A 13,123-nucleotide genomic window follows, 5' to 3' on the forward strand; every position below is an offset into this window, starting at 1 on the left:
GATAAATGGACGTTGATATTGATATCATCTCTGTTTGTCTGTCTGTCTTAACCTTTTATGCTAACTATTTGAATTTTGTAATGGTCTCTCTCTCTCTCTCTCTCTCTCTCTCTCTCTCTCTCTCTCTCTCTCTCTCTCTCTTCAGGATATCTATGCGAATTTTGTAATTGTCTACGCAGCATCTCTCTCTCTCTCTCTCTCTCTCTCTCTCTCTCTCTCTCTCTCTCTCTCTCTCTCTCTCTCTTCAGGATATCTATGCGAATTTTGTAATTGTCTACGCAGCATCTCTCTCTCTCTCTCTCTCTCTCTCTCTCTCTCTCTCTCTTCAGGATATCTATGTGAATTTTGTAATTGTCTGCGTAGCATCTCTCTCTCTCTCTCTCTCTCTCTCTCTCTCTCTCTCTCTCTCTCTCTCTCTCTCTGAAAACATTAATTTCTACGATTCGCAGGTGAAGAGGATAATCCTCCACACTCCATATCTTTATTTCTACATCCCAAATCTTCATTCCTTCTTCAGTAAGCCCTCTTCTCGTGACGTATCTTTCGCATGGAAAAGTACTTAAACCTCCCACGCAACTGAGACGGGCGCTCTCATGTTGCAACGACAGGTGTAAGCTGTCAAATGCCCGGAAGGGATAGACAGGTTAATAGACAGTCGAGCACGATGACTCGTCAGTCCTGTAAATTAATGAGTGGTTCTTAGATGTTCTTTCCAGAGAGTGCCTAAGTGGCACATCCATTTTCTTTTAGGGGGGTAACTTAGTTAATTCCATTCTTATTTCCCTTTCTCTCTCTCTCCTCATTTTTCTTTCTTTTTTGATTCGTGACCTAGGCTGTTGTAGGTCAACAACACCCACACACGCCCCTACGGTGGGTGGAAGGAGTTAGGACCAAATCACATACCTTTTCAGACAGCGTGAGTTGGCATGATCTGAAATGATGGCTTACTCTGATTTGCATGTGAGGAAATTTTAATTTTTTTTTCTTCCGAGCTTATGGTGTTAGATAATGAAAGGTCATACGTTACGGGGAAATAGGCAATAACATCATGACAATACTTCCCTCTCCTTGAAGCCTCAGGGTGTACAGCAAAATAATTTGCATGACGTCTTCAGATTCACTTTTACGGTCTGATAAACCGTGTATCTCTCTCTTTCAGAATCATTTCGTGAACACAGGCATTAACTTTATTCGCACGCAGAGCGAAAGGGAAGTATAAAAAGTTTTATCGAAGCCAAGATCAAACAAGAACCTTTAATTTCAGTGATTGAAACCAGATACGTCAAGATAGCCCTTAATGCCATTAACCGTGTCTAATTCGATGATCATTAGTTTGTTTTTTATGGCGTCGACATCAGAAGCATTTCCACGTGGCTGTCAGGTGTCGCTTATCTTAATCGTGCAGTGTTGACTTTCTAATTCGCAAATAAATAGGCACTGCCCATTTATGTAACTTGCGTTTATATGAAAAGTGATGTGATGAATTATAATTTCTTCTTTATTTCGCAAAATGCGTCAAAATTCGTCGGCAGTCATATAGACAAGTTGACCTAGTTTCGATTACATATAATTCTTACGTTATACGTTACACATGTCAAAATTCTTCAGCCATAACATAAAAATTGAGACCGAAATTCAGACCGAATAAGGAAAACCAAAATCTTATCCACTCAACGTAAATCCAATTTTGACTTCCTCGCAGCTCCGCTAGGCTTCAATGATATCTCCGGCGGCGTTTTACGAAGCAGCCTGTGAATGCTAATTGTATTCAGATTGTATTCCCCAAACCTTTTGATTGATGTTCCGAAAGAAACGTTCATGAAGATAATTTACTCTGATATCAAGGCTAATCACGCTACCTACATCACTTTCTCCGAAGCGTCGAAATCACCCAGGAAACTTTTTTGGGGGGGGGAACTCAATTTCCTTAAGTATCACGCAATTCTTGTCTGAATTTTGTCTTGCGTGATCTTAGTCTCGTCTGATATTCGATCGCTGAAATGGCCTCATGTTATTTGGTAGATGGTGTTTCCAGTAGAAATAAGATTCTTTGGAGAAGATATGATTGCTTGCCGTGTACACTATTTCTCGTCCTGATATTAGTGGGTGGATCAGATCCTGCAGGTGGCGTTTTATTATATAAATATACATACATACATACATACATACATACATATATATATTTTATATATATATATATATATATATATATATATATATATATATATATATATATATATATATATATATATATATATATACATCTCAACACGAGGTGTTATGAATTATTACAAATTACAAAACTCAGTACCCTACTCCTGAAGATTTTTCCGCTTGGCCAGGGCAAAGCACCTTTCTCCATTTTCTGGAAAAAATGGCGGAAGGATCAGACAAAGACGACGTAAAATTGACCGACCACACCCGCCTTTGCCCCCCTCCCTTCCACTGGCATGTTCGAGTGACTTAACTCTTAATTATTCTTGTTAAGGCAATGGTGGCTTTCAGCTCTGGAAATCCGAGTTTTTGAGAATTATGGCTGGCCTTTTTTTTTTTTTTTTAGACTGTTCGTATTTTTTTATTTTACTTTTTTAGATTATTCCATTTTTCACTTTGATTTTGATAGAGTATTCGTATTTTCATTTTCATTCTAATTAGATTACTCACATTTTCATTTTATCTCAAGGGTATAAGCGTAGGAATCAGATTTTCTGTTTAAAACATTCTCATTTAAATTTATTTTCCTTTCATCTCTCGTCGAAATATCTCCCGTTTGAGTCTAAAATTACAAGGATTTATCATGGTAACGTATAACATGACTGAAGTCTCTAGATTGATTTATTATTATTAACAAAACCAGTAAAAATGCGCCGAAGTTTCTTCCGCGCGATCGAGTTTTCTGTACAGCGTATAATGCTGTCTGAAACTTTCAACCACTGCCCATGAAACTCCGCCACGGTTCGGTGGTGGCCTGTGTTGTTGGTACCTATAGCTGTGCCAGAAGTATGATCATGGCTAAATTTAGCCTTAAAATAAAAACTAATGAGGCTAGAGGGCTGCAACTTGGTATGTTTGATGATTGGAGGGTGGATGATCAACATACCAAATTGCAGTCCTCTAGCCTCAGTAGTTTTTAAGATCTGAGGGCGGACAGAAAAAGTGCGGATAGAATCTATAGTAGTTTTCGCTTACAGAAAACTAAAATTGTTATCACATTCATAATTCCCTTATTTGGACTGTATATCACATTTGATAAAACAGAATGTTCTGCTTCCAGATTTATAGAAGTCCAATAAACACTAAAAATTCCTTCCTTTAACAATGAAAGGACGAAGACGTAAGCTTAGAAACTGCTCTTCGTGGGTCAATTTCTGAGCCATTTCTCAACTATTTACAGCGGCAATTTCGATGTCTTTTTTTCCGACTGGAAAAGCATCACACGTGGCTAAAAGTGACCTTGACTTACAAAAAAGCAGGCCAGGGAGCTCCAATTACTTTGATTTGGTAATTACCTGTCTGATTAATGTGTGTGAATAATTGATATGCCTTTTACCAGTTCGTAATTTGATACTTTCTCTCTCTCTCTCTCTCTCTCTCTCTCTCTCTCTCTCTCTCTCTCTCTCTCTCTCTCTCTCACTAGACATTTTGTAGAAAAAAAAAGGTGGCAAAATGATATTCATAGTACGTCGCGTATTATATTCAAACCGGAAATCCATTTCTTGTTTTCTAATCATCGTGAGCAATCATTATGAAGGTTAGAGACGGTAAAACTCTTTCTCTCTCTTCCCTCCCCTTTCCCCTCCTCCCCCCACTCCAACAAGGTCCCTATCTGACATAACGGAATGTACTTATACCTTATCCAATCCGAGAACACTTGCCTCGCCCAGAAAAAAAAAATAAAACCAGGGTCAAACTGGGTTCTCGAAGCACGTGGAAGGGTTTTTGCCAGTCATGTGAATTAAGTATCTACCCAAGTAACTGGGTTTCAATAAAAAAACAGTCCTACTATACCTGACATCTGTTATTAAGGGGATCTTAGAAAGTGGCCTTCTGGTTTTCGTGATGGAAACAGTAATGAGGCGACCTCTTGGTTGGGAGAGATGTGTTCTGCTGTTACTGCTGTTTCCAATACTAAAACTGGTTCTGCTACTTCTGTCTAACAGCTGTTCGTGCAATGGAGTAATGTCAGTGCCACTACGATTATTATCATTTAATTCATTGAAATGTTGTAGTAAAATATCATGGAAGTGAGATATATCATTATTATTAACCTATCATTATCAGCTCTATTATGAGTTCTATCTCTGCTTATATTGCTTTTCCTACTACTACTACTGCTGTTACTACTACCACTAATAATAATAATAATAATAATAATAATAATAATAATAATAATAATAATAATAATAATAATAATCTCCATTACATCCTTGTGATGAGGGATACGATATTATGATAACATTGATAATAATTCCCTCTTCTTGCAATTTCTTTAGCATTTAAAAGGATAAATTAATCTCGAGTTCATTGGTCATGAAAGCGTATTTTCAAAAGAAAAATACATTGGTGAAGTTTCTTCGCAATGATGACTGGATTCACGCACAGTAACAAGCAACAAGATAAAATAAACTAAAAACGAACAAAAATAGGCACAAAAATGTTTTAGAAAATATTTTAAGATTAGAAGCAGCTGGGACAAATAACGATATCATCTACCCATCGAAAATAAAATAAAGAAAAACGGATCAGTGTGAGTATGAAAATTTGACGTCTACTGTATGTTAATTTTTATAGTCAATTTTGACATTCGTCTTCGCAATCCTATTCCTTTTATTTATTTATTTATTTTATTTTTTATCTTACTACACTTTAACTACGCAAATTATCCAATTTCCTTTATGTAAAGCTGTGCAGTGATAAATCACTAAAACACGGGATTGAGCAAGTACGTTCTAATACAGATAATAACCAGAGAGAGAGAGAGAGAGAGAGAGAGAGAGAGAGAGAGAGAGAATTTCTCATCATCCATCTTAGCACCCATCACGCAAACTTTATCCAAACATTATATATCAAGCATGAACATCAAACAGAGACGGAGCTATGACCTACATGAAACCCCAACCCTCTTTTTTTTGGTCTTGAAGCTCCCAGACATAATCCTCTGCAGGTCACTGGCCAAAGCAAATCCTCTGAGGGTACGGGAATACCCAGTCGGATTTTAGCCTTTGGTCTCTCCTAAAACGACGGAGGAACGAAGGAGACTTCAAGAGGATAAGACTGTATTCGGGCTTTGCCTGGAGAAGGTGGGATTCCCTTGCGTTAGTTCTCATGTCTGCAATGGGCAGGTCTTGTTCTTGGTAACTGACCACCTTACCAGGCAAATATTCTGTATTTTTGAGATTATCTTATACTTTTAGGTGAGAAAGAAATTACAAGAACAGAGAATTATTATCATTGTTATCATAATATCGTATTCCTCATCACTAGGATGTAATGGAGATTATTATTATCATTATTATTATTATTATTATTATTATTATTATTATTATTATTATTAGTAGTAGTAGTAGTAGTAGTAGTAGTAGTAGTAGTAGTAGTAGTAGGAGGAGGAGGAGGAGGAGGAGGAGGAGGAGGAGGAGGAGGAGGAGGAGGAATAAAATCAGCGATAGCAATCATACTAGAGTTGATAATGGTAGGTTAATAATAATTATATACCTCACCTTCATAATATTTTTTTATAATATTAAAATGAATTAAATGGTAGTAAGCGTAGTGGCATTGGCATTAGTTCATTGCCTTAAAATTCATTAGAGAGAAGTAGCAGAGCTAGTTTTAGTATTGGAAACAGCAATAATTAGTAGACCACCTCATCTCTACCAACCAAGAGGCCACGTCACCACTGTTTCCATTACGAAAAACGTAAAAATCAAGAGAAAGGAAAAACATTGTTAATCATTGGGCAATTTGCTTTATAGTTGATGAGGGTGTGTCTACACTGCAGTACAATATGTCATAAACTACTTCGCTAACTTATCGCATACTTATCACAAACAAGTTGAGTACAAGTCAGCTACTTATTGGTAGTCCTGACAAGGACTTGGTACGATTATACAGCATTTGTCAAAGCTTCGCTCCCCACATAAGGTCTTTGACTTATTTTCAACCTCTTTGTGATATGTATGCGATAGGTTGCCGACATGTGTTTGTGCCGTGTTTTACTGCAGTGTGGTCGCACCCTAACGAATATAATACAATAAAACAAAATTTAAAGCAAAGAAATTCCAACTATCGAAAATGGACTAGCATTAACCGCTTCGCTTTTTTTTTTTTTTTTAGGACGTTTATCACACTAGTTTATTCATGCTATTATACGTGTGTGCGTGTTTGTGTGTTTGTGTGTATGTGCAACACCACTACGGATCTCCAAAAACGTTTCACTTTCTCATACCTCCTTCGAAGAACTTACCATTGAAAGTTTAAAACAAAACGATTTATGAAACCAATCCATTAATTAAAAAAAAAATTAAAGAGATACATTTCACTTCTTCCAAGACTTGTCCGGCACAAGATAAAATGTCCATCTTTTATCCACCAGACCGTGATAGCAACAAAACCCCCTAATTACATGCCTGACCCGAGTATGAAAAAAGGCGTTTCCCATTTTCTTTGGGTTTTTTCATATATGCAAAAGACTGGACGGACGGACATGGAAAGCCAGGCGCAACGGGTATGTAAGATCTAGGTAAGATTGGGCGAACGCAGTTGTCGATTTTGGGGCTTGAACAAAATGATATGCAATGAAATCTAATGTGCATGCATGTATGTATGTATGTATGCGTGGATGTATGTATGTATGTATCTGTTTTATAGCTGTCTGCCTATCCTCTGGTCTACTTGTATTTTAATACGTTATTTTATAATGAAGAACTTAGGGATTTTTCTTGTGTAATATTGATATCATTGATACGAAATCAGGCGTATTATATCAATACACATGTATGTACATATATATGTATCTATATATCTATATACACACACATATATATACTGTATATATATAATATATATATATATATATATATATATATATATATATATATATATATATATATATATATATATATATACATATATATATATATATATATATATATATATATATATATATATATATTTATATATATATATATATATATATATATATATATATATATATATATATATATATATATATATATATATATATGCGTCACATACATAAGATTAACCCAGAAAACATTTCGACAGCCAATCACAGAGATTAACAAAGACACAACTTTAAAGTTATACGCAGTGGCCCAAAAGGTAAAAAAAAAAAAAAAAAAAAAGGCCTTAGTAAAGGATATTATTTGATATGATTCAACATCATTTCTTGAGGCGAAACTTACCTCTTCAGAGTAAACCAGTCCGAATATTGCATGGCCTCTTGGTTACTGCCATGACTGCGAATATAGTCCGGTTGCGTCATGTACACATCGTACCTGTTACACACGTCATGCGCTTGTTCCACTCTCTCCCTGTACTCGGTCCTGAGGTCAGCTTCGTTCTGGAAAGATGAATAAAATTGAGTAAAAAAAAAAACGAGAACTGAATAAATTGGTGTTTTTAGGAAGTGTTGGTCGAGAAAAAGGCAACTGATTATTAGATGTGTATTGAAAGTCACGTGAACTGAACTTCTGACAAGTTAAATTTTAGGAACCGCTTGATTCGATGTTATAAGAATACTTGAAGGGGAATAAAAGTGAGTAAAAATAAAAAGAGAGCTGATTAAATTGGTATTGTTAGGAAGTGTTAGTTGAGAACAAGGCAGCAGAGATTATTACATTTATATTGAAAGTCATGTGAATTGAAATTCTAACAAGTTGAAGGAACTGCTTGATTTGATGTTATAAGAATAACTGAAGATGAATAAGAGTGAGTAAATAAAAACAGATCTGATTAAATTGGTATTTTTAGGAAGTGTTAGCCGAGACCAAGGCAACAGTGATTATTAAATGTGTGTATTGAAAGTCACTGAACTGAACTTCTAGGAACAAGTTACAGGAATTGCTTGATTTGATTTTATGATGATACTTCAAGAATAAATTAAATTGAAGTGACCGCATGACGCCACGAGAATTATGATAATACTTAACGAGAAGAGCGATGAAAACCGTATGTATTTGAACAAGTTACAGGAGTTATTCAATTTGATTTTATAGGAATACTTCATGAGAACAGATTAAATCGAAGCGATCACATGACGCCACGAGAATTATGATAATACTTGACGAGAATAGCGATGAAAATCGTATGTATTTGAGATAATGCGATTGATGACATTTAACTGAGTTGAGGTGATGACGATCAGAGGCAGGCTACAGAAATCTATATTCTAAGTATTGACGAATCTTTTACGTTTCGCTTGTGATTCATAACGTATACTTTCCTTATACTCTACGTCTTCTGTCTTCTTCTACACATGCCTATGTATCATTTCAGTTTCTAATGGATCATTTATCCCTCGTATTTGATTGAAGGATTTTTTTTTTACATTTATGTATGATGTAAATTAATTTTGAAAGCACAACGATGTCTATATCATGAATGATTTACTCGTGCTATGTGTCCTTCATTCTTGATTCACGTATCATTTATGTATGGTTCATGTTCCCTCGATACGTATCCTAACGTTCGCATATTATTTTACGTGGGCCTAAAAATGTGTAGTATAATGTCATCAGTTTATGGAGTTATTTATTTGTGGTTTATGTATCCTTTGCTTTTAACTCATATACAGTTCATTTGTGAAATAAAATTCCCATAAATAGCTTCTGCCTAAGTATCATTTATGATAGTGTAGATTCCCCTTGCATCATAATCTCATAATAGTGAAATCACAACAAAACCTTATTCAATTATAGATTATATATATACTTATGATAAAATTTACTAATAAACCTCTAGTGATTGCTATTAAGCATAAAGTATTATTATCGAGGTATACAGCAAAGTCGTTTCGAAATTAGTTTTAGCGCGAAAACGTCAGTTGGATTTATATATGTAAAAAGCGCTTTTAAATTACGCCACCTCATTTGGCGATAAGATCGCTACGGAAAGTGAACGTGTTAACGCTTGAGAGAGAGAGAGAGAGAGAGAGAGAGAGAGAGAGAGAGAGAGAGAGAGAGAGAGAGAGAGCATAAGTATCTAATACAGACACATGGACTCCCTGTAAACTGAGAGAGAGAGAGAGAGAGAGAGAGAGTAAAAAAAAGAAGGGGGACCTTCAGTTACACCCCCGGAGCGTCAGAAAACTACTTTTCCGTTTGCAGGAGGCGAATGACAGCGGCGGCGGCGATTAGCATCCATCTCCTGAACCACTTTCACGCGAGCATCCAAATAAAAAAAAAAATAATATTAAAAATAAAATTAAAAAAAAATTATCTTACACAAACTTCTCTTTCCATCCGTCCAGGAGCGATCACTCACCGATCAGCTCTCCATCAGTTACCGATCAGGGCCGTAGATAGAAGTTTAACGGGGCTGTAAATGTCACCTTGTAGTATGCACTTAAAAGGTAGGGGAAGTGAGGGGAAGGGAGTCATTTGCATATAGTGCTTAGTCACTGGAATAAATACGTGTAATAAATATCTAGGGGTGAAAGGTGTGTTTATATAGAATGCACGGTAGGCGTTCCTATTGTATGGGAATTTTTCTTGCACTGACATTCTTCATGCGAGGGTTCTAAATATTTATGTATTTTTGTGGGCACTTTAATATATATATATATATATATATATATATATATATATATATATATATATATATATATATATATATTAAAGTGCCCACAAAAATACATGAATATTTAGAACCCTCACATGAAGAATGCCTATATATATACACACATGTGTGTGTATATAAGATAATAATATAAATATATATATATATATATATATATATATATATATATATATATATATATATATATATATATGTATATATATGTATGTATGTATGTATGTATGTATGTATGTATGTAAGGATATATATCTGTGCGTGCTTGTGTGTGTGTATGCCTGAATGTGTACATGTAAGGAAGAACAGTTTATAGCTATTACCATTTTCGTATGTAAAGTAGCATTCACCTGGCTATGAAGAGTCACCTTTTTCCTTAAAGAGAGAGAGAGAGCAAAAGAGAGAGAGAGATTTCAGAGAGAGAGAGAGAGAGAGTCGTCAAAAATATAGTATTTCAGAATCGTCGTGCAGCACCGAGGAATGTCGATTGCTTGCTGAAACGATTCACGTTGCATGTAATGGAATTGTTGACCGGTCATTATCTTAATTCTTTTTATGTTTTTATTCTTTGGAATCTGACGATACAAATATTACCGAGTGCCTTTTAAAATTCGAGCAATTCGCTCTGGCATCGCTTTTATGACGGCCCATCTTTGCCTTTCTATTTCTGACGTGAATTCTTATTTGAGAAGGGTTTATTGTTAAGATCCTCTCTCTCTCTCTCTCTCTCTCTCTCTCTCTCTCTCTCTCTCTCAGTATTACACCCACACCCACATACGTACTTATGTATGTATATATATATATATATATATATATATATATATATATATATATATATATATATATATATATATATATATATATATATATATATATATATATATATATATATATATATATATTATATATATACATATATATTGTTGAGAGTCTCTCTCTCTCTCTCTCTCTCATATACCTATATATGTATCACACATTACCACAGGTGAAAAATAAGAAACGGGGTGTAGGTCGTTATTTTTCACCTGTGGTAATGTTTGATAATTGAATCACGTACAAAAGTGATAATAATCATATATATATATATATATATATATATATATATATATATATATATATATATATATATATACATATATATATATATATATATATATATATATATATATATATATATATATATATATATATATATATATATATATATATATATAGAGAGAGAGAGAGAGAGAGAGAGAGAGAGAGAGAGAGAGAGAGAGAGAGAGAGAGAGAGAGAGAGAGAGAGACTCTTAACAATAAACCCTTATTTTTATTTTTCCCTTCTTATTCCCTATTACATCTTCCCCTCTTCTTCTTCTTCTTCTTCTTCTTCTTCTTCTTCTTCTTCTTCTTCTTCTCAGATTTATCGTTTCCATTTCAAGAACGACCGTCACGTACTCCCGTGTCATGATGAACGGCCTGTTGTTCAGAAAGTGTCAGATCTAATCTCCGTCTTTATCGTGTATTTATATCCATCCGTCGATTCTCTTGAACGTTCCCCGAGCTCAGTTATCTCAACAAGACGCTATTTATTACCTCGAGATCATTTCCAGCCTGTCAGAGGACTTTGGGAGTCAATAAGAAGTTATATGTTTCAGTCTATTTTTTTTTTTATAAGGCGACGATCGAGCGAAAGCGAGTTATTATAGATGCTCGTTCTTTATTTACTTTTTTTCTTTAAATCGTCTGAAAGTTGTAGCAAATACTGGCCTGCATGTGTATTAAATTTTGGATATAATGCTTTTCGATATTAGTCCTTCGAAAACGTGTTTTTAATTCGACTTATATTTTCATTTTTTGAAAATAATTCAGTTCCAGTATGTAATAAATTATATATAATATTTTTCAATATTAGTCTTTTGAAAATAATTCGGTAGTTCCAATAAACTATTTATGAATGCAGATCATTTTATGTAATTAATTTATCATAATTGTTCCTTTTCTTAATATTAATCACTTTTCTCACAATTTTTTTTTAATTTACTTCCATAAAGAATCATACATTTATTCATCTCATTCCGTAACGTTACCCATTCATAAGCCGAAATTTTCCGACACAGACGTTGAAACTCTAAGGGATTTGCACATAGAGTTTAAGCAACATGAGCTATTTGAGAAAACGGACTTTCAATACGCAGTGACGTCATCCTTGTTACTTTCGAGAACCAAATGACGTCATCCTTGTTACTTTCGAGAGCCGAATGACGTCGTCCTTGTTACTTTCGAGAACCGAGTCGTATTATAACGACTCATTTACCGTAATGAATACGAGCTTGTAGCAGCCAAAATTAGACTATTTATAGAAAAAAACAAGTGATAATTGCTCAATAATTACGAAGTTTAGAACAGGGGCGTAGATACTCAGTGGCGTAGCTGGCATTCCATTAGAGGGGTTCCTAGGTGGGGCCAAGATATTTTTTTTGGGGGGGGGGGCCAAAGAAAATTACACAAAACTAATTTACCAATTCTGTAATTAGTAAAATACAGTATTCTCGAATTTATATATCCATGTGAATGAAGGAAAATAACAGTATTAGTAATTGCTAAACCTGTATTTGAGATTATAGAGCTCAATTTTCAATTAATTTTCAACTATTACTATATGGAAATGTATCAAACACTGTAAGGATTAAGTTTAGCTACGAAGGAAATTTTAACTTAATGATTCTCATTAAATACGAATTACGTCTGGAACGGTGAAGCTAATGAAATTAATAAGAATCTCAGAAGACTGTATTTTTTTATCGGAAGGTTTAATAAGGAAGACTCTCCTTCTTTACTCAAAGGTCAGGACACCAGGACATGAAAAATATTGGTCTTTAAAAAGGGAATATAGATTTTTTATTCGCAGTAGAAATTTTATTTATAAAAAATTGCTATCGATTATAATTTTAGATGTAGGAAAATCAGGCAAAATGAAACAGAACTTAAATGTAGGAAATAATCTCTTTTATAAAGAAGTTGAGAAAATAGTGAGGTAAGTTCTTATTTATGAAAAATGAATTAGTGTTGTCAAATAAGAGATCAGATATTTGCGACTATAAAATGAAAACCAATTATTTATGCACAAACTTAACGAACATTACGTTCTAACTTAAAAAAAAGGAATCTTCACTTTAGACTTGAAAAATTGCTGTTCACATATAGAATGGAAGTGGGTATATTTGATCATCACTAAAAAATTATACGAAAATATTTGTGATTATGAAAGATGAAATTATTGTATCCGTCAAAATAAATGAACACTTTTATTCTAAATAATCATAATAAA

The 13,123-nt window shown here is 34.2% G+C and overlaps 1 protein-coding gene across 1 annotated transcript in view; it reads right to left on the bottom strand.

The window, feature by feature from the left end:
• Positions 1 to 13,123, bottom strand: part of LOC136846796 (carbohydrate sulfotransferase 11-like) — a 67,223-nt gene that overhangs the window by 24,717 nt on the left and 29,383 nt on the right. The window contains exon 3 of the mRNA XM_067118050.1: positions 7,425 to 7,582. Coding sequence (XP_066974151.1) covers positions 7,425 to 7,582 — 158 coding nt within the window. The remainder of the gene's footprint in view (positions 1 to 7,424; positions 7,583 to 13,123) is intronic.

This window comes from Macrobrachium rosenbergii, chromosome 15, assembly GCF_040412425.1.
Source record: "Macrobrachium rosenbergii isolate ZJJX-2024 chromosome 15, ASM4041242v1, whole genome shotgun sequence".
NCBI classification, from domain to species: domain Eukaryota; kingdom Metazoa; phylum Arthropoda; class Malacostraca; order Decapoda; family Palaemonidae; genus Macrobrachium; species Macrobrachium rosenbergii.